General features: G+C 45.5%; 1 protein-coding gene across 2 annotated transcripts in view; it reads right to left on the bottom strand.

Moving 5' to 3' along the window:
- UBN2 (ubinuclein 2) overlaps nucleotides 1–21,633 on the bottom strand; it is a 228,306-nt gene that overhangs the window by 82,163 nt on the left and 124,510 nt on the right. For both annotated transcript variants that reach the window (XM_075321912.1, XM_075321913.1), the window contains one exon: nucleotides 3,834–3,963. In XM_075321912.1, coding sequence (XP_075178027.1) covers nucleotides 3,834–3,963 — 130 coding nt within the window. The remainder of the gene's footprint in view (nucleotides 1–3,833; nucleotides 3,964–21,633) is intronic.

Here is a 21,633-nt window from a genome sequence, read left to right as displayed (position 1 = left end):
AGCACAGGCAGATAATATGCGCAGCTCCCCCAGCCCATCGCCGCGGTGCAGTTTCAGCACCATGGTGGTGGACAGTGGCTGTGCATATTATATGAGCGGGTGCAGGAGATCAAAGGCTGCCGCCCGCAGCTTCACAAGCCTTTACCAACCCCCCCCAGCACCGCTCCAGAGCGGCCTCCACCTCCCCTGGACCCTGCAGTATATAATCTGTATATTCGGTTTATAAGACGCACCCCCTACTTTCCCCCAAAATTTGGGGGAACAAAAGTGCGTCTTATAAAGCGAAAAATACGGTACATCCAAAAATCTAAATCTTCTGTTTGGATTCAAGTCTACCCATCACCCCAAGACTGCTGATCTGCCGTAATGACAAGTAAAAGTTCCAATCATTGAAACTATGGAGACAAAGCATTGAAGAGAGTGCTGCACAAACCCAAAATATTCCTCCAATAGGACTGTTCGTGCACCAATCCCAAAATATGGTTCCAATAGGATTGTTCCTGTACCAATGGGTCCAATAGGATTGTCCCTGCACAAACCCCAAAATATGGCTCCAACAGGATTGTTCCTGCACAAACCCCAAAATATGGCTCCAATAGGATTGTTTCTGCTGCTGTATAAAGTCCTTGCTGTGAGGTTTATTAGAACAGAAGCCCCAAGATATTTTATAAGGAAGCTGCATGTCATAAAATGTGAGAATGAAAACACAAACCTTTCTTGGCTTTAGTTCAAAAACGATAAAAATAACGCTCTATAAAATGACTCCGCAGGCTGTAAGAAACTCACTAGGTTTTTATTGAGCTCCTCTCAGATATCAAAAATGAAAAAAATCCTACCAAAGGTGCCAGACCAGATGATGTATGCACAAACTGAATGTTTGAACAAACCTTCCTCTTGAAGGCAGCCACAGCCCTGGTGCAAGATGCTGTCGTCACAGCCACTCCAAGCTAAGGGGAGGGGCGGCTGTATAGCAAACAATTTGCACACTGATAAGGCTTGCACTGGGAGCCCGTTATATAGATCGGTGTGATGCACAGTGTATGAACTGGAACCTATAGATATTAGGTGGTATATTGGTGAGCCTGTTGTCTGATGCACTTTTATAGTGCTAACTGACCAGCCTGCCCTAGTGTTGTGCGTCATTTATAGGCCACTATTCAGACACTGCATCTCGCTTATTTGTGTGAGATGCACATATATAGTGCTGATTAGCCCGCCTGACTTAAGGGTACTTCACACACAGCGAGATCGCTACTGAGATCGCTGCTGAGTCATGTTTTTTGTGACCTCATTAGCGATCTCGCTGTGTGTGACACTGAGCAGCGATCTGGCCCCTGCTGTGAGATCGCTGCTCGTTACACACAGCCCTGGTTCGTTTTTGTATTGTTGCTCTCCCGCTGATAAGCACACATCGCTGTGTGTGACAGCGAGAGAGCAACAATCCTGAATGTGCAGGGAGCAGGAGCCGGCGTCTGACAGCCTGCGGTAAGCTGTAACCAAGGTAAACATCGGGTAACCAAGGTGGTTACCCGATATTTACCTTCGTTACCAGCCTCCGCAGCTCTCACGCTGCCAGTGCCGGCTCCTGCTCCCTGCACACGCTAAGTTAAGCGGTGTGAGCTGGTAACTAAGGTAAACATCGGGTAACCATACCCGATGTTTACCTTAGTTACCAGTGTCCGCAGCTTCCAGACACTGGCTCCGTGCAAGCGCAGCGTCGCTTGCACGTCGCTGCTGGCTGGGGGCTGGTCACTGGTCGCTGGTGAGATCTGCCTGTTTGACAGCTCACCAGCGACCATGTAGCGATGCAGCAGCGATCCTGACCAGGTCAGATCGCTGGTCGGATCGCTGATGCGTCGCTAAAGTGTGAAGGTACCCTTAGGTTTCTGGCGTTATCTATAGGTTACAATTCAGACACTGTGCATCACACCTATCTATATGGATGGGCTCCCAGTGCAAGCGTTATTAATGTGTAAGTTTTTTGCTATATAGCCGCCCCTCCCATTAGCTTGGAGGGTTGAGTGGCTGTAACATCAGCATCTTGCACCTGGGCTGCGGCCACCTTTAAGAGGAAGGTTTACTACATTCAGTTTGTGCATACATCATCTGGTCTGGCACCTTTGGTAGGTTTTTTTCCTTTTTGATACAGTTCTATGTGGCTCCTCTCAGATATCAGTAAAGAAATGTATAGATCATAGACAAAAATATATTTCAAGAACTACGTCAATGCCGGTAGGACATATCTAATGTTCAGAACTCTACAGTCATGCTTGTAATGGTAGAAACAGATTCAGGAGGAAAGCCTAGAGGAATTGTTAACCCTTACCCTAATTCTAATCTGGAAACACAGCAACATTAACCCCTTCACGACCGGCCGATTTTTCGCTTTGTTTTTTTTTCGCCATTCTTTTTCTGAGAGACGTAACTTTTTTATTTTTCAGTCAATATGGTCATGTGAGGGCTCATTTTTTGCGGAACGAGCTGTACTTTTAAACCATAAGTTTAACCATATAGTGTACTGGAAAACGGCAAAAAAATTCCAAATGCAGAAAAATGGCAAAAAAAGTGCGATACCACTATTGTTTTTGAGATATTTTATTCACTGTGTTCACTATATGGTAAAACTGATGTGTGGGTGTGATGCCTGAGGTCGGTGCGAGTTTGTATACACCAAACATGTATAGGTTTACTTGTATCTAAGGGGTTAAAAAAAAAAATTCACAAGCTTGTCCAATAAAAGTGGCGCACGTTTTCCGAAACCCGTAGCGTTCATTTTTTGGGATCTATGGCTCAGTGACTGCTTATTTTTTGCGTCAGTGTGAGTTCGTAGACACCAAACATGTATAGGTTTACATTTATATAAGGGGTTAAAAAAAAAAGGGGCGCACGTTTTACGCCATATTCCGTGACCCGTAGCGTTCTCATTTTTCGGGATCTATGGCTCATCGATTGCTTATTTTTTGCGTCTCGAGCTGACGTTTTTAACGGTACCATTTTTGCGCAGATGCTACGTTTTGATCGCCTCATTGCATTTTGCGCAAAAGTTGTGGCGACAAAAAACGTCGTTTTGGAATTTTATTGCCACTATGCCGTATACTGATCATATTAATTGATTTTATATTTTGATAGATCGGGCGTTTTTGAACGCGGCGATACCAAATGTGTGTATATTTTTTATTTTTTTAACCCTTTAATTTTCAATGGGGCGAATGGGGGGTGATTTGAACTTTTAGGTTTTTTTTAAATTTTTTAAAATAACTTTTTTTTATTTTACTAGTCCCCCTAGTCCGATAGTGCAGAGCGATCGGACTGCACTATCTGCTGATCACAGCTACATAGCTGTAAACAGCAGATACGCTCACTTTCTTTTTCACTGGGCCGCGGGCACAGCAAAAGTGAAAGCAATTCATGTGTAGTACAGGAGTCATCACATGACCCTGTGCTACCATGACAACTACCGGAAGTCACGTAATCGCGTCACGTGACTTCCGGTATCGGGTGGTAAATAAAAGTTTACCACGATCGCGCTTATAATGGCGCTGTCACATATTGACAGTGACATTTAAGGGGTTAAACGGCACGAGCAGTTAACGATTCTGCTCGTGCCTAGCAGGCACACATCTCAGCTGTGAAAATCAGCTAAGATGTGCGCCGATCGCAGCATGCTGCCGCCGGCAGACCGCGGGCAGTAACGTTATGACCGCTAGGACGTAATTCTACTGCCCGCGGTCGTAAGGGGTTAAAAGGCTTTGTTTTTATTGAATGACAAATTTGAAATTAGCTAAACAAATACCCAAGAGTACATAAACCAGATTTGTATTTTGAACAAATACCTGAATGTGAAGGTGCAGCTTCTTCAGACGTTTGACAAGCGTATCCTTAGTGCATGGTACAAAGGCTTCAATGTAACCGTATACTCCGTTCCGGTTCACTGGGCAGAGGTCCTGCAGCTGCAGCTCAATACTGTCAAAAGGACTACAGTTCAGATTATTGGATTTCTGCAGTGTCAGAACATAGAAACACAGAGGACATTTGTATGTACAAGATCTATATTTGGTTGAAGATAATGATGGGCGAACCATCGGGTCTGTACCGAACACGAGTTTTCCTGGGAAACTCGTGTTACAGTTCGGGTCCAGGGGCTACACACACACACATATACATATATATATATATACATTTTATATATATATATATATATATATATATATATGTACATTATATATATACATTATATATATATATATATATATATATATATATATATATATATATATATATATATATATATATATATATTTTATGATAGATAATATGATAATAGATGTGGCAGTGCCTAATGACAGTAACATCAGAAAGAAGGAATATGAGAAGCTGGAGAAATACCAGGGCCTTAAAGAGCAACTGGAGAAGATGTGGAAGGTGAAGGTAACAGTGATTCCAGTGGTGATAGGAGCACTTGGAGCAGTGACCCCTAAGTTGGAAAAATGGCTGCAACAGATTCCAGGAGCAACATCTGAGCTCTCTGTCCAGAAAAGCGCAGTGCTGGGAACAACTAAGATCCTGCGCAGAACCCTCAAACTCCCAGGCCTCTGGTAGAGGACCCGAGAATGAGGAAGGACAAATAACCACCCACAGGGGGTGAGAAGGTAATTTTGTTTTAATTTATTTTATATAGAGATATTATATATATATATATATATATATATATATTATAAAAAACGTACAACACATTATGATTATACTTACCAGTCCCGCACACTCAGAGCGATAAATTAAAAAACAAACATTTCTATGTTGTTTTTTTTTTCTGTTTACTAGAAATTCATGGTGGCCATGTCTAATTTGGCATGACACCATGAATTTCGGATGTAGAATCAGCTGAGAATACAAAGATGGTATTAACCCCTTTATTATCCAGCGTGCCACCGCCATCAGGGCCGCTGGATGCCTGGAGATGGCGCCATGAAATAATGCGCAATTTCCAGGGGCAGCTGCGTTTTTAGCATGGGGGGGGCAGAACACTTGTGCCTTACCACGCTAAGATTCCCAGCCCCCAGCTGCATGGTTTTACCTGACTGGCGATCAAAATATGGTGGAAGCCCACGCATTTATTTATTATTTTTTTTTTTTTTTTTAACTTTTTTAATAAAAAAAAATTAAATGGGCTTCCGGTATTTTTATTGCCAGCCAAGGTAAAGCCAGGCAGATGGGGGTCGCAACCCGCAGCCGTCCGCTTTATCTATGCTGGAAATCAAAAGTACTGCGGAGCGCTACATCATTTTTGTGAGGGACCCAACCGCCAATCTCTGACGCTGTCACACAGAATGGGCGTCTGATTGGCTGTTTGAGTAACCTGGAATCTGCCCATACATTCTAGATGCTAGAATGTATGGGCTGGTTTCAGGTTAATCCAGCATCCAATCACAGACGCTTAAGGCCCTGTCACACACAGAGATAAATCTGCGGCAGATCTGTGGTTGCAGTGAAATTGTGGACAATCAGTGCCAAGTTTGTGGCTGTGTACAAATGGAAAAATATGTCCATGATTTCACTGCAACCACAGATCTGCCAAACATTTATCTGTGTGTGTGACGGGCCTTTACTCTGACGTCTGTGATTGTCTGTTATTTTAACAGTAAAATAAAACACAGAAAAAAAATATTTTATTAGAAATAAAACCGAAGACATTTAGGATTCCATCTTTATTACCCAAAACCTCCCCCACCGACAGTCCAAAAGCGGGCGAGCATCTTCAGCGCTGCTACATCTGTGCGAGGAGACAAACCCAGGTCTGCTCACAGACTCAGCTGAGAGCTGTCAGAGACTTCAACCGAGTGAACAGATGAGACCGGTCAGCTGTACCCCTGGATAACCTCGACTGACGTCCCTGCAATGCTGCCGTAAAGTGAGTGCTTGTCGGCAATGAGCGCTGACGTCAGACGGGATTACCCGAGTGCAAAGCTAATGTCACCGCAAGACGTCACAAATGGTCCTGTAAGGCACGAGGTAATAACATTCACACCAGACTGGTCACATGGCTATGATGTCATTGAAAGTCCTGTAGTCAGTGGAGGTTACCCGGGATGGCACAGCTGACCGGCCTCAGCTGTGAACTCGGGTGAAGTCTCTGACAGCTCTCAGCTGAGTCTGTGTGAGCAGACCTGGGTTTGTCTCCTCGTACATATGTAGCAGAGTTGAAGATGCTCACCTGCCTTTGGACTACGTTTGAGGGTTTTTTTTGGGTAATAAAGATGGAGTCCTAAATGTCTTCTATTTTATTTCTAATAAACTTTTTTTTCTCTGTGTTTTATTTTACTGTTAAAATGACAATCACAGATGCTGTCACAGAGTGGGCAGCTGTGATTGGATGCTGGAGTAACCTGACACCAGCCCATACTTTCTAGCATCTAGAATGCATAGGCAGATTCCAGGTTACTCCAACAGCCAATCAAAGACACCCATTCTGCGTGACAGCATCTGATTGGTTGTTGGGTCCCTCACACAGTGTAAAAATAAATTTTCAAAAATGACGTAGTGCGCAGCAGTTTTTGATTCTCAGCACAGATAAAGCGGATGGCTATGGGCTGCCACCCCCATCTGCCTGGCTTTACCTTGGCTAGCAATCGAAATACAGGGAAGCCCAATTATTTTAATTATTTAAAAAAATTCTTTAAAAAAAAAAAAATGTGTGGGCTGCTGGCATATTTTGTTTGCCAGTCAGGGAAAACCAGGCAGCTAGGGACTAGGATTTTCAGCATGGTAAGGCCCAAGCGTTCTGGGCCCCCATGCTAAAAATCGCAGCTCGCAGGCGCCCCTGGAAATGGTGTATTGTTTCTTATCGCAATTTCCAGGCGCTTTACCTGGCTCATCCAGCGGCCCTGATGGCGGTGGCACGCTGGGTACTAAAAGGGTTAATCCCAGCTTTGTATTCTGAGCTGGTACCAAGCCCAAAATTCATGTCACGCCAAATTAGACATTGCCACCATGAATTTCTACTAAACAGTATATAAAAAAAAAAAAAAAAACCAAAACAGATTTTTTTTTTACTACAAGCAAAAAAAAAAAAACAAAAAAAAACATTGAGACTCAATCTTTATTATAAAAAAAAATAAATCTTTAGTCCAACGTAGTCCACAGGGAGAGCAATGTCAGCTCTGCCTCATAGCTCTGCACAGACAAGCGTCTCTACAGAGCGAGAAGCAGGCTGACACTGACAGTGACAGTCAACGTTCAATTGAATCCATGGCTAGGCCATGGACTCGGGTGAAGCCTGACGTCACCGCGAACACGGCCGAAGACTGCAGAGTGACGAGCAGTGCAGTGAATACCCCGGGAAGTTAATGATCAGACCCGGAAGCAGAAGCGGCCGGGAGACAGTGGCCCAGTGGGTATGCAGGACCTGTAAGTATAATGACAATGTTTGTTAATAACTAGATTCTTTTACGGCACCCACCCATAACTAAAGTCCAAGCTTAGGGTTCAGACGCAAGGTCGCGTTGTCTCCTACCCCAAACTTCACAAAATGTTCGGGCGAAGTTCCCGAACATCGGGGTGGGATCGCCCATCACTAGTTGAAGATTGTTTTTCATTTTTCTCTCAAAAAGCACTAAGGCAGAGTTCAGACACCTGTGAAATATGCGTAGTATAATCCGACCGTGAGTCCCTGACTCGCACTAAGTTTCATATAGGTCTAGGAGGCTGTGGATCTCAGATCAGCAGACACATAGCCGGTCTATACTTAGACTGTGATACATGGATGTCTGAATAAAGCTTACATATGCAGTGCACAGTAAGCCTCTCACACACACACAGAAAAGTCAGTCAATAAAGGGTATTAAAAAAAAATGAACAATAAGACTTACGGAGTAAATACAACACAGGCAATGAGATTAAACCATGCAAAAAATATAATGCAGTAAGAAAATGCAGGTGATTTTTTATACCCTCAATTGACTTACTGCCATATTACCTTTAAAAGGGAACCTGTCAGGTCAAAAATGACATTTTTGTGTACTCACCGTAAAATGTCTTCCTTGGAGCCTTTCATTGGGGGACACAGACAGTGGGTATTATGGTGTCTCCAGGGAGGTGTGACACTAGATTTGCAAAAGTGTTCGCTCCTTCCCCCACAGCATATACCCCAGCTAGGCAGGAAACTAGCTCAGTTTGGTGTAAAAGCAGTAGGAGAAGGACAACCAAAACCACAAGCGTGAGAGCTGTGTCCCCCAATGAAAGGCTCCAAGGAAGACATTTTACGGTGAGTACACAAAAATGTCATTTCCTTTCTCGCCTTTTCATTGGAGGACACAGACAGTGGGACGTCCCAAAGGAGTCCCTGGGTGGGAACTGAACTATTAACAGTGTATAACATCAGACTAAGAGCTGACTAACGACTGCAACTGCAGTGAACATTATCAAAACACTGTCAAAAAACCGAGCAGTGGACCACTCAAATGGGCCACTGCCGCCTGAAGGACTTGTCTTCCAAGAGCAGCATCTGCGGAAGCATGCGTATGCACTGTATAGAATTTTGTAAACGTGTGCACACTGGACCAGGTAGCGGCCTTGCAAAGTTGGGCCGCCGAAGCCTGATGGCGGATAGCCCAGGAAGCACCCACTGCTCGCGTAGAGTGGGCATGCACAGATTGAAGAGGAACAACACCTCGTGTTTTGTAAGCCTCACAGATGGCAGTCCTGGTCCATCGAGAAATCGTGTATTTAGAAGCCGGATTGCCCTTTTTGTGTCCTTGTGAGAGGAGGAAGAGGGCATCGGACTTGCGCAACGGCTCAAGTTCTGGAGATCCGTAGAGCCCTGACGAGATCTAGAGTGTGAAGGGCTTTTTCAAGAGTGGACCGGGACCGGGCAGAATGACGCCAACACAATGTCCTCGTTTAAGTGGAAAGAAGATACGACCTTCGGGAGAAAAGCGGGGGAAGGCCGAAGGACCACCTTATCATGATGGAAAATCAGGTAAGGTGAGCGACAGGAAAGGGCCGCCAGTTTGGAGACTCGCCTGATAGAGGTAATGGCGACTAAAAAGGCAACTTTCCAAGACAGTCGTTGAAGAGAGATTTCTCTCAGAGGTTCAAAGGGAGGAAGCTGAAGAGCTCCGAGAACCAGATTCAGATCCCAGGGATCTAAGGGGTGGCGATAAGGAGGGACCAAATGCACCACCCCTTGAAGAAAGGTACGGACCTGAGGGCGAGAAGCCAGCCGCTTCTGGAAAAATACTGACAAGGCAGAAACTTGTCCTTTAAGGGTACTGAGAGCTAGTCCCGAGTACAGACCGTCTTGCAGAAAGACAAGAACATTACGGATTGAAAAGGTAAGGGGCGACCGACTATGACGGTCACACCAGGAAAGATAGGTCTTCCAGGTCCTGTGGTAGATACTGGCGGAGGAGGGCTTCCGAGCATTAAGCATGGTATGAACTACCTTAGAAGACCGACCTGATTTTGCTAGAATCAAGGATTCAAGCGTCACGCCGTCAAATGCAGCTGTGCTGTATTCTGGTGGAATATTGGACCTTGTGACAGAAGATCAGGGCGGTCGGGAAGACGCCAGGGAGTGTCGCCGAGCAGTTGGAGAAGTGCAGGGTACCAGGCTCTCCTGGGCCAGTCCGGGGCCACGAGGATCACCGGGATTCCCTCCAATTTGATTTTCTTGATTACTCTCGGAATGAGAGGAAACGGAGGGAAGATGTTGGGTAGGCGAAACTGCGACCACAGAAAGACTAGAGCGTCGGAACCGAGCGCTAGCGGGTCTCTCGACCGGGATATGAAGGGATGTATTTTGGCGTTCAACCGAGAAGCCATGAGGTCCACATCTGGGAGTCCCCAACGAAGAGTGATCTGATGGAACACTTAGTCGTGGAGGGACCATTCCCCTGCCGCTAGACCTTGCCTGTGGCTCAGTTGTGTACCCCCGGAATATGGACAACTGAAATAATGGGAATGTGCATCTCTGCCCAAAGAAGAATCCTGGATACTTCTTTCATCGCTGCCCTGCTGCAAGTTCCTCCCTGACGGTTGATGTAAGCCACGGCCGTGGCATTGTCTGACTGGATCCGAACAGGGAGGCCCAATAGTAAGGGTTGAAAATTCTGAAGGGCCAAAAATATGGCTCTGACCTCCAGAACATTGATGTGCAGGGAGCGCTCGGAAGGAGACCAGCGTTCGTGAACAGTGTGGTGGAGAAACACGTCGTGACTACTCGCCAGTGGACCGGGCGGAAGGACTTCCCTTGAGATAGGGATGAGGCTTGAGTCCACCAGACGAGGGAGCTGAGCGCAGACCGAGATAGGCGGACTGACCGGTCTAGGGAAGCTGGATTTTTGTCCCAGGAGGATAGAAGATCCAGTTGTAGAGGGCGCAGACGGAATTGGGCAAAGGACACTGCTTCTATAACCGCCACCATCTTGCCTAACACTCTCATTCCATTCCGAAGGGATGTGTGACGGCGAGAGCGGAGGGATTGGGCGGCCCGGATCAGGGAAGACCTCTTGTCCTCTGGAAGAAAAACTCGGGACTGGGCAGTGTCTATCAGCATACCTAAAAAGGTGATGCGCTGATGAGGAATGAGGGATGACTTGTTGAAGTTGATAAGCCACACTAGCCTTGACAGCGTGTCTAGGCAAATCTGCATGCTTTCTGAGCAAATTTGAAGAGAGCTCCCTTTGACAAGGTCGTCCAAATAGGGAATGACCAGGATGCCTCTGGGGTGTAAAATAGACATGACGGCCGCCATGACCTTTGTGAAGACTCGAGGCGCAGTGGCCAGCCCAAAAGGGAGGGCCCTGAATTGGAAATGACTGTGTCCTACGGCAAAGCGAAGGAACCGTTGATGAGAGACACATATGGGAATGTGTAAATAAGCATCTTGAACGTCTATGGAAGCTAGGAATTCTCCAGGTTCCATGGCGGCTAGCACTGCTCTCAATGATTCCATTTGGAAAGTTCGAATCCGTACGAATTTGTTCAGCCGTTTGAGGTCCGAGATAGGGCGGACAGAGCCACCTTTTTTGGGAACGACAAAAAGGTTTGAATAGAAACCTTTGTCGCACTGTTCCAGGGGCACTGGAATGATAACATTTGCTTTCTGTAAAGAGGCTATGACCTGAAATAAGGCCTGGCTTTGAGTTTTGGACTTCGGAAGACGAGAACGCAGAAACCTGTTGGCCGACAGGGAATGGAAATCGATCTTTTAACCTGAGGTGACGATTTCTCGAACTCAAGCATCGTGAGTGTGGTCTAGCCTGATATCCCAAAAAAGCAGAACTCGCCCTCCAACAGGAGTCGGATCTGAGGGATACCTGGCGTCATGCTGAGGGGGCCTGTACAGAGCGAGGTCCTTTGGGTTTAGGTTGCTTGGAGTAGGAACGCCAAGAAGAGCCCCTTGAGGGACCGGATCCTCGATCTGAGCGTTGGGACGATCCTTGGGCTGATGGTTTTTGGGGGGCAAGCCGAAAGGACTGCCTGCGCCAAGGAGATTTTTTAAAAATTCCTGGATACAGGCAGCTTTTGAGGTAGAATGGTACTTTTACCACTCGTCTCAGATTTGAGTTTGTCCAGGGATTCTCCAAACAGACGCAGGCCATGGAAGGGGAGTGTGGACAGGGATTTCTTGGAGGCACTGTCCGCATTCCATATTTTTAGCCAAAGGACTCTGCTGGCAAAGACAGCATTGGCCGCCGATAGGGCTGACAAACTAGCTGCATCTAGGGAGCCGTGAAGAGCGAAGCATCCTGCGTAGGTTCTTGCTCCACACACCCATAACTCTCGCGACCCATGTTAAGGCAAACAGGGGGCGAAGAGAGGAGCCCGAAGCCTGGAAAATAGATTTGACCGCAGCATCAACTGCGCGGTTGGACGAGTCCTTGAGAGACGCGTTGTCTGAAACAGACATGACCGTGTGTTTAGCCAGTCTAGATACTGGCGGATCCACAACGGGTGGTACTGACCAGGGCTTAACCATTTCAGAGGGAAAGGGATAAGCGAATGAAGAGAAGGGTTTTTTATTAAACCTTCTATCAGGGTGATCCCACCGTTTAGATATAATTTGCCAAAAAAAACTGATCCTGAGCAAAGGATTTAGGAGGCTTCTTGGCCCGCTTGATTGCCAACTGAGAAGTCGGGTCAGGAGGCTGATCAGAGATCGACAGAGAGTGATTGACAGCCGAAATTAGTGTGTCTTCTATATGCCTAGACTCAGAAAGCACATATGAATCAGAGTCAGAGTCTTGAGAATCGTGACTACTAAAAGGTCACAGAACCTCGGTCAGACTGACTATCGTCCGAGTTGGAGGAGACGTAGAGGTCGCAATGGCGCCTTTTGGAAACAGCCTTTTTACGTTCTGGGGAAGAGGGACCAGACGAAGCAGGCGGGCTCCTCTGAGGGAGCTGGGCCGGGGGAAGGCTGTGGGAGCCTGAGGACGGCTGGGATATCTGAGCGGCAAGGTCATCTATCCTTTTAGACATTAGAAGAGCCCATGCAGGCATTATGTCATCAGACGGGGGTGCTGCCTGGCCGGTGGCCGAAGCAGAATCCAGAGACTGCACGGCATCCTGGTCCGGCAACGGGGTCTGTTGTGACACGGTAGAAAAGGCATCGCAGCCCCGGGCATAGTGGATAGCTTCGGCCATTAGAAAACGAGCGTCCACAGGTGGTACAAACATAGTACAGGTCCGTAGAGGACGCCTGGGAAGGTTTATCACCCTTGCGGTTACGCATGTCAGCAATAGAGTCCTACAGCCCTATAGGGGTAGAGTTATACGAGTGAGGAGCCACCAGCAGTATTATAAAGTGACTGCTATGCACAGCCGGTATATACCGTAGCAAAATGGCATATACTGTCAAACAGTCGGCATATACCTGCAGGCAGAGCCAGCATATACCGCTAGTAGCTGATATACACCGCTAGCCAGCAGGCACACACCGCTAGAGAGACAGCGATATACCGCTGAGCAGAGCGGTATATAGTGCTGCAGAAGTGCAGAGCCAAGGAGGCCATCTCACCCGAGTCTGCTCCAAACGTGGAAAATGGCGTCCAGTGTTCCTGGCAGCATGGAGGAGAGAGACTGCCCCCGGAGGCTGATTGGGCTCAGGGCTGGGACTAAGCGTGACGGCCAATCAGAAAGGAGCTGCTCCTGAGTGAGGGAGCGGCTTCTAGAGCAGTGAGCGGGGGCGTTGCTAGAATGCATGTCAAAGCCGGGGGCTAAATTAATGATGCTCCCCGGAATCACGGCCTGCATCGGTCCACCGGCGCCTTTCCAGGCGGCGGTTTGGATGCAGGGAACAGATGACTCGTCTCCCTACCTGCTCCTGGCTCCATCTGAAGACGCGTCGGTGATGGATGCGAGGATCTCAGGGATGCATCTTCGGCTCAAGGCTGAAGCAGGTCCTCGGCTCTGCTCAGCCTTCTGGAGCTACCTTGGTGTGAGGTGCTTCCAGGGAGCCTGGAGGGGTACCCAGACCCGACCACTTGGGCGCGAGGGAAGACTGACTGCTTGTGCAAGCCAGGTTTCCTCTGCCTGTACACGGGGGGGAACGGGGGTGGCAAGGCACCCTGGTATTGCCCCATAATCAAAAATAGAATGATTAAGAAAAAAAAAACAAAATAAAAAAAACTAAATAAGCTGGCCTGAGGCACCTCTGGTGGAGCTCAGTCCAGACATGTCAGCCTCCCTGCTGACACAAGAAAAAAATTGAGCTAGTTTCCTGCCTAGCTGGGGTATATGCTGTGGGGGAGGAGCTAACACTTGCAAATCTAGTGTCACGCCTCCCTGGAGACACCATAATACCCACTGTCTGTGTCCCCCAATGAAGAAGGCGAGAAAAGAAAAAGCGTTCTGACCTACAAGCAGGAGCCTGTGAGAGTTGCTAACCCCTTCCTACCCTTCCCTGTGTTGTTATATTGTGTAATATGAAAGTAATAAAATAACATTTTATTACTTTCATATGTCCTATGTAAATGACAGAATCTCTAGCCCCATGGGAGTCTCATCGCCCTGTGGACGTCTACATGCTTTCCATGATATCACATCCCTGTGGGCATGATACCACGGATTTACATCAGCGACATGACAGTCGCTACTCTTCAGAATCTTTTACCATTCTCGCCGCCTCATCCTGATCTTTTCATGTCGGCTTCTGACAAGCACTGCGCATGCTCAAAGATGCCTGCGGCTCCGGTCATGTGCAGTGCGCGTCAGAAGCAGAGAAGCAAGCGCCAGGATGAGAAGGTGATGAGAATGGTAAGCGCACGCGAGATTCTGAAGCTGCAGAAGCGATGTTGTTCATGTAAATCTATGGTATCAGGCCTACACTGGCGTGATACCATGGAAAGCATGTAGACGCCCACAGGGTGATGAGACGCCTATGTGGCTAGAGACCTATGCTATTTACATAGCACATATGAAAGTAATAAACAAATTTTACTACTTTCATATTACGTATTTAGCACAATACCACCAAATAGTAAATCACGCCTAAAATGTAACTTTTAATAATATCTCTTTTAAAACTGCCTCTTTAAAATAACATAAAAGACACACATAACAAATAGCACCGCATGTGCCAGCGTATGGGAGGATGGGAAACTCTCAAAGGATAAACCAACCAGAGCTATCACTCATCCACACCCCATATATAGAACAAATGGTCCCGTTTAGTATATCATCACTCAAATCACTTGGGGAAACTGATAATATAGGGTAAGAGCAACCTCCCTTTATCAATATAAATCCCCTACCAAGGTATATTACGGCACCATTTAATAATACAGTGATAATCACCTATATAACAACTTTTATGAGAATATCCATCCCAGCATTCAGGGTGGCGTGGCAACTCACTCAGTCCAAAAATATGTGAAAGGAAAAAAGGAACAGTCTCACCCAATTCCCGTTGCTCAGGGATGATGTTCCTCTTATTACCACTGTTGAAACTCTCAGACAGGTTGGCCTTAACATGAATCCCCCGGATTTGACCAGGTATTTCCACAGGATCCAGACCTTATGCCCCCTTCTGATTCATAACCAAGCTCCACTCTCAACGCGTTTCCTTTGTCATCAGGAGAGCGGTGTAATATGGACCGTGCATGTCCTCACATAGACAGACACATGCTACCGAAAAAAGACCACATAGGTATAATTATAAAAGTTACATTTTAGGCGTGATTTACTATTTGGTGGTATTGTGCTAAATACATATTGAAGTTTTCATACCTGGTCCAGTTTGCTAATCTATTCATTTATTTCCTGTACTGTGATATGGCTGGTTTCTTGGCAACGGGAATAGATACAAGTATTTGGGCATCAGAGGCCAAGGAAGTTTTTTCTGAGGGAAACTTTGTGCAAAAAAAAATATACACCATCGATCAATGGGGCCTTTAGAGAACTCACTAAGATTTATAAAAACAGAGTAACCTCCTGGTGGGAGATTCAATCCCTGGAGTGCTATTTAAAAGAAAAGATCGTTCCCAGAAACCTTAGGATATCCCTGACCCCGAATTTCAGGTATAAAAACCCTGAGTTAATTTCCAACTGGCAAAAAGAGGTAACGGACTGTTCCCTTAAATTGATGGTTTTGCTATTAGAGGAAGAAAAAAAGAATCTGAATAATCTGGATTCTTTGTTAAAAGAGCAAATAGAAATAACAAAGAAATTTTCTGGGGATACTGAATTTGGGGCTAAAGAAATAACGCTACAGAATGTGATTGAAAAACATCAATACCATTTGAAGGATAAAAAACACAAATTCTATGTGAGAGATGTGCAAGACTTTAGAGAGAATAAGGCCTATAGTTTTCAAACACAGAGATTCAGTAAACCAAGTGAAACCGAGGGAACGTCAACAGATACAGATTATTCAGACACGGAAGGAGGTGGTAGAAATCGAAAAAACAAATCTAGAGGAAGAGGTAGATTTCAGGGTAGAGGTGCCCATAACCCTGGCCATTTTTTAGAGCAAGGACATTTTTTACGGAGCAAAAAGAATCAGGGAGGGGGTTTCCCCCAGATGGAGCCGCTCAGATCATAAATTTATCCAAAAAAATATCAGTCTCTGAAATGGCAGTATTAAGTAAAGGGCTATCGTTTGTACCAACCTCTGATTTCAATTTGTTTGAGGCAGTAAAAGATCTGAACCTTTTTGTGAGAAAGCTGAGGTGGAAAAAGCATTTTTGCATTGAAAATAAGAAAGTCTGTAAAGAACAGGGGATCCCAATTGAAATTCTTGATGATGTAAGGTTATTATTTAGTCTAGAGGACCCCGACCCAAACATGGATGGAAAAGGCCCTTTCACGGATTTAAAATTGAAAAGCAGTAAAATGCCACCCATTTTGAGTGAAACAACATCTATAGACATTTTCTGTAACTTGGTTACCAGGGATCTGGAATCACTAAAAATCAAGCACAGAAAAAAATTTAATCTGTCCAAAGTTGAAATGGAATGCCTTTTGGACTTGGAAAGAAACAACGAGATTGTGTTTAAACAATCGGATAAAGGGGGCAACATAGTGTTAATGGACACCAGTCATTACAAAGAAATGTGTTTAAAGATCCTGAATGATAAGGAGGGGTATGAAATATTGAGAGAGAATCCTACAGCTGAGTATCTCTCTAATCTAAAGGACATCCTATCCAGAGCTATAGAGAATGGTTTGATTGACAAAACGGAATTTGATTTTTTGTTGTCCATCATTTCCTGTCATCCCCACTTTTTATTGTCTCCCTAAAGTACATAAGGGTCTTGAACCCTTGAAGGGAAGACCTATCGTGTCGGGGATAGGTAGTGTCACCCAGAATACAGGACTCTACATTGATAAACTGCTGAGACCATTTGTATTGGCTTTGGACTCGTATTTAAGAGACACCACGGATCTGTTAAAAAAACTAGAGGGTGTGACTATCGAGAGTGACACCCTGTTGGTTAGTATAGACGTGGAGTCTCTGTATTCCTCAATTGAGCACAGGATAGGACTAGAAGCAATTGGATACTTCCTTAAAAAAAGGGGTAGACAATGTGAGAGCCATAACCAATTCATCTTAGAACTCCTGAACTTTGGCCTGAAATGTAACACATTCCTCTTTGGGGGTTCCTTCTTCCACCAGCTCAGGGGTACTGCGATGGGGAGCCCTAGTGCCCCATCGTATGCTAATTTAACCCTGGGTTGGTGGGAGGAGACTGTGATATTCGGGGAGGAGTCTGCCATTGAGACGGAGAAAATCCTACTCTGGTGTCGTTTTATTGACGATGTATTCATGCTTTGGAGAGGATCAGAGTTAGAATTGTCTGAGATGGTATCTGTCCTCAATACCAATAACCTGGGCCTTAGATTTACCCATGAGGTGAATAGGAAAAAATTGCCATTTCTAGATGTTCTGATAGAAAAAAACGAAAAAGGCGAAATCATCACAAGTACGTACCGGAAACCCACCGCAACAAATTCTTTGTTGAGGTGGGAAAGTGGACATCCTACTAACTTGAAGAAGGGTATACCGAAAGGGCAGTTTCTCAGACTGAAGAGGAACTGCTCGGAAGAGGGCCTTTTTCTAAAACAATCAGAGGATTTGAGTGACCGTTTAAGAAACAGAGGATACCCAAAAAAAGTGATCAATCAGGCATTCTCAGAGGTAAGGTGTAAGGATAGGACAAAAATCTTGAATACCCCGACACAGAGAGATGAACAGAAGGAGGTGATACGTTTTATCACCACGTATAATAATGGTGCAGAAGAGGTACATGGTATTTTGAAAAAACACTGGTCCATTTTAAAAATGGACGAGGACATTGCCCCATTGTTACCAGATAATCCGGCGATTACTTACAAAAAAGCACGCTCATTGAAGGAAAGACTCGTACATAGTCATTTCTCGGTCAAAAATAATAACAATAAGAAAACATGGCTTCCAAGCGAGATCAATGGATGTTTTAAATGTGGTGGGTGCATAGCCTGCAATTTTATTAAGACTGGGAGACATTTTTACTCTAATGTAATGAACAAACAATATGAAATCAAAAGCTTCATTAACTGTAAATCAAAAGGAGTGATCTACAAGGCCACTTGTAGATGTAAAAAAGAGTATGTCGGAAAGACAAAGAGGGAATTGAGAAGAAGAGTGGGAGAGCACCTTCGGGACATCAGATTAAAAAATGACACCTCACTGGCACGACATGTTAATGATGAACATAGTGGGGATCCCAAGTGTATTTCATTCCAAGGGATTGATATTGTACCATCACCAGTGAGGGGGGGGGACTGGGACAAGAGTATACTTAAACAAGAAACAAAATGGATCTATTGGTTGGGCACTGTAAAACCACGGGGCCTCAATGAAACACTGTCCTTTGCACCCTTTGTGTAGGTATGCTAACAGATGTTAGGAGGGAAAGTCGCCGCCCGAGTGGGGGCACCAACCACCGACTGTCTAGGGTGCCGACCCCCACATGTTAGGTAGTCATCAGTTAAGTGTTTGAGGTAATAGCGAGTTTGGTGGTGGTTTTTCTCTTTTCCTGGGGCCCTTTGTTGGTTTTTCTGGCTGCCCTTCCTCTATGGTGGTAAAAAACCCCCATTTGTGTCTAGAATAGGGCTCTCATATATTCCATTGGTCCGGCTGTCTTGTCAAATGGATCAGCTCCAATATGAGTGTTTTTCCCATAATAATAGAAAATAGGGGTTCTTAATTTAAATTTAAATCTAAATTGGTCTAATGCTCCCATTGTACTTTCACTTTGTTTTTTTTGGGGGAATCTCTGAGGTTGTTCTGTTTTGCCATACTAATTTTCCTTGCCATTGTGTATGTATTGCTATATCCTTTTTGGGCCTTCTGCCGCTGTGTGTGGTGAATACACAGCGACGGTTTATTTTGCAGGGTGTGTGGGTTCGCATCTGAGATCTATTTCTCAGGATGAGCTCACTAAAAAGTTTTAAATGTGACTTATAGAAACGCTATACTTGCGACCGCGCAGGCGCAATGGTTTGCGTTCCACCTTGCTTTCTGTTGACTCGCATGCGTCATCGGGAGGCGTGTGCATCTTCCGGGCACGTGACCGATGGGCGGATGTGACGTCACACGCCGTGGCGGCGGCTTTAAAATACCCATTCACCCAGCTGAATGTGACATGGCTGAGCGTTCTGATATACGTGTGAGGCTGGGACCACAGTGAGTAGGCTATTTTGGGAAACGGTTACCGCCGCCTAAGTGTATATGTGCTTTGCTAATTATACCTATGTGGTCTTTTTTCGGTAGCATGTGTCTGTCTATGTGAGGACATGCACGGTCCATATTACACCGCTCTCCTGATGACAAAGGAAACGCGTTGAGAGTGGAGCTTGGTTATGAATCAGAAGGGGGCATAAGGTCTGGATCCTGTGGAAATACCTGGTCAAATCCGGGGGATTCATGTTAAGGCCAACCTGTCTGAGAGTTTCAACAGTGGTAATAAGAGGAACATCATCCCTGAGCAACGGGAATTGGGTGAGACTGTTCCTTTTTTCCTTTCACATATTTTTGGACTGAGTGAGTTGCCACGCCACCCTGAATGCTGGGATGGATATTCTCATAAAAGTTGTTATATAGGTGATTATCACTGTATTATTAAATGGTGCCGTAATATACCTTGGTAGGGGATTTATATTGATAAAGGGAGGTTGCTCTTACCCTATATTATCAGTTTCCCCAAGTGATTTGAGTGATGATATACTAAACGGGACCATTTGTTCTATATATGGGGTGTGGATGAGTGATAGCTCTGGTTGGTTTATCCTTTGAGAGTTTCCCATCCTCCCATACGCTGGCACATGCGGTGCTATTTGTTATGTGTGTCTTTTATGTTATTTTAAAGAGGCAGTTTTAAAAGAGATATTATTAAAAGTTACATTTTAGGCGTGATTTACTATTTGGTGGTATTGTGCTAAATACATATTGAAGTTTTCATACCTGGTCCAGTTTGCTAATCTATTTACTTTCATATTACACCGTATAACAACACAGGGATGGGTAGGAAGGGGTTACTAGCTCACACAGGCTCCTGATTGTAGGTCAGAATGCTTTTTTGACCCGACAGGTTCCCTTTAAGGTGAGGCTCTACAGCCAGGTATTGTGTGTTTTAGGATTATATTATTCATCTGTGGATACTGCCTTGCTTATATACTGATTGTGCATTCTATTATTAGTGCTCTGATACTTAATTGGGGATAAGTACAGGATTATTAGGGCTCCCCCCCCATTTCATCCATACTTTTTCTTTTGTCAATCATGTTTTAACCTTTGTTTTTATCAGCCTTATAGGTTTTGTTTAAATAAAAGCCAAGTTTATATATAAATAAATAAGTCCCCCTCCTGGGCGCTTCTTGGTATATATGTATCCCTCTTGGGCGCTTCCTGGTATACATGTCCCCCTCCTGGGCGCTTCCTGGAATATGTCTCCAATCTGGTAAATATGTCTCCATTCTGTCTCGAACACACACACAAAAAAAAAGAAGGGAATTTTGTTTACCGTAAATTCCTTTTCTTTTAGCTCCTATTGGGAGACCCAGACAATTGGGTGTATAGCTTCTGCCTCCGGAGGCCACACAAAGTATTACACTTTAAAAAGTGTAACCCCTCCCCTCTGCCTATACACCCTCCCGTGCATCACGGGCCCATCAGTTTTGGTGCCAAAGCAGGAAGGAGGAAACTTATAAATTGGTCTTAGGTAAATTCAATCCGAAGGATGTTCGGAGAACTGAAACCATGAACCAAAAGAACAATTCAACATGAACAACCTGTGTACACAAAAGAACAAACAGCCCGAAGGGAACAGGGGCGGGTGCTGGGTCTCCCAATAGGAGCTAGAAGAAAAGGAATTTACGGTAAGTAAACAAAATTCCCTTCTTCTTTGTCGCTCCATTGGGAGACCCAGACAATTGGGACGTCCAAAAGCAGTCCCTGGGTGGGTAAAAGAATACCTCGATAAAAAGAGCCGAAACAACGGCCCCCTCTTACAGGTGGGCAACCGCCGCCTGAAGGACTCGCCTACCTAGGCTGGCATCTGCCGAAGCATAGGCATGCACCTGATAGTGTTTCGTGAAAGTGTGCAGACTCGACCAGGTAGCCGCCTGACACACCTGCTGAGCCGTAGCCTGGTGCCGCAATGCCCAGGATGCACCCACGGCTCTGGTAGAATGGGCTTTCAGCCCTGAAGGAATCGGAAGCCCAGAAGAACGGTAGGCTTCAAAAATCGGTTCCTTGATCCACCGAGCCAAGGTTGACTTGGAAGCCTGCGACCCCTTACGCTGGCCAGCGACAAGGACAAAGAGCGCATCAGAGCGGCGCAGTGGCGCCGTGCGAGACACGTAGATCCGGAGTGCTCTCACTAGATCTAACAAATGCAAATCCTTTTCACATTGGTGAATTGGATGAGGGCAAAATGAAGGTAAGGAGATATCCTGATTGAGATGAAAAGTGGACACCACCTTAGGGAGAAAGTCCGGGACCGGACGCAGAACCACCTTATCCTGGTGAAAAACCAGGAAAGGGCCTTTGCATGACAGCGCTGCAAGCTCTGACACTCTACGGAGTGAAGTAACCGCCACTAGAAATGCCACCGTCTGCGAAAGACGTGATAGAGAGACATCCCGCAGCGG

The sequence above is a fragment of the Anomaloglossus baeobatrachus genome, chromosome 8 (genome assembly GCF_048569485.1).
Source record: "Anomaloglossus baeobatrachus isolate aAnoBae1 chromosome 8, aAnoBae1.hap1, whole genome shotgun sequence".
NCBI lineage: Eukaryota > Metazoa > Chordata > Amphibia > Anura > Aromobatidae > Anomaloglossus > Anomaloglossus baeobatrachus.
This window is presented reverse-complemented; position numbering and strand designations above follow the sequence as displayed.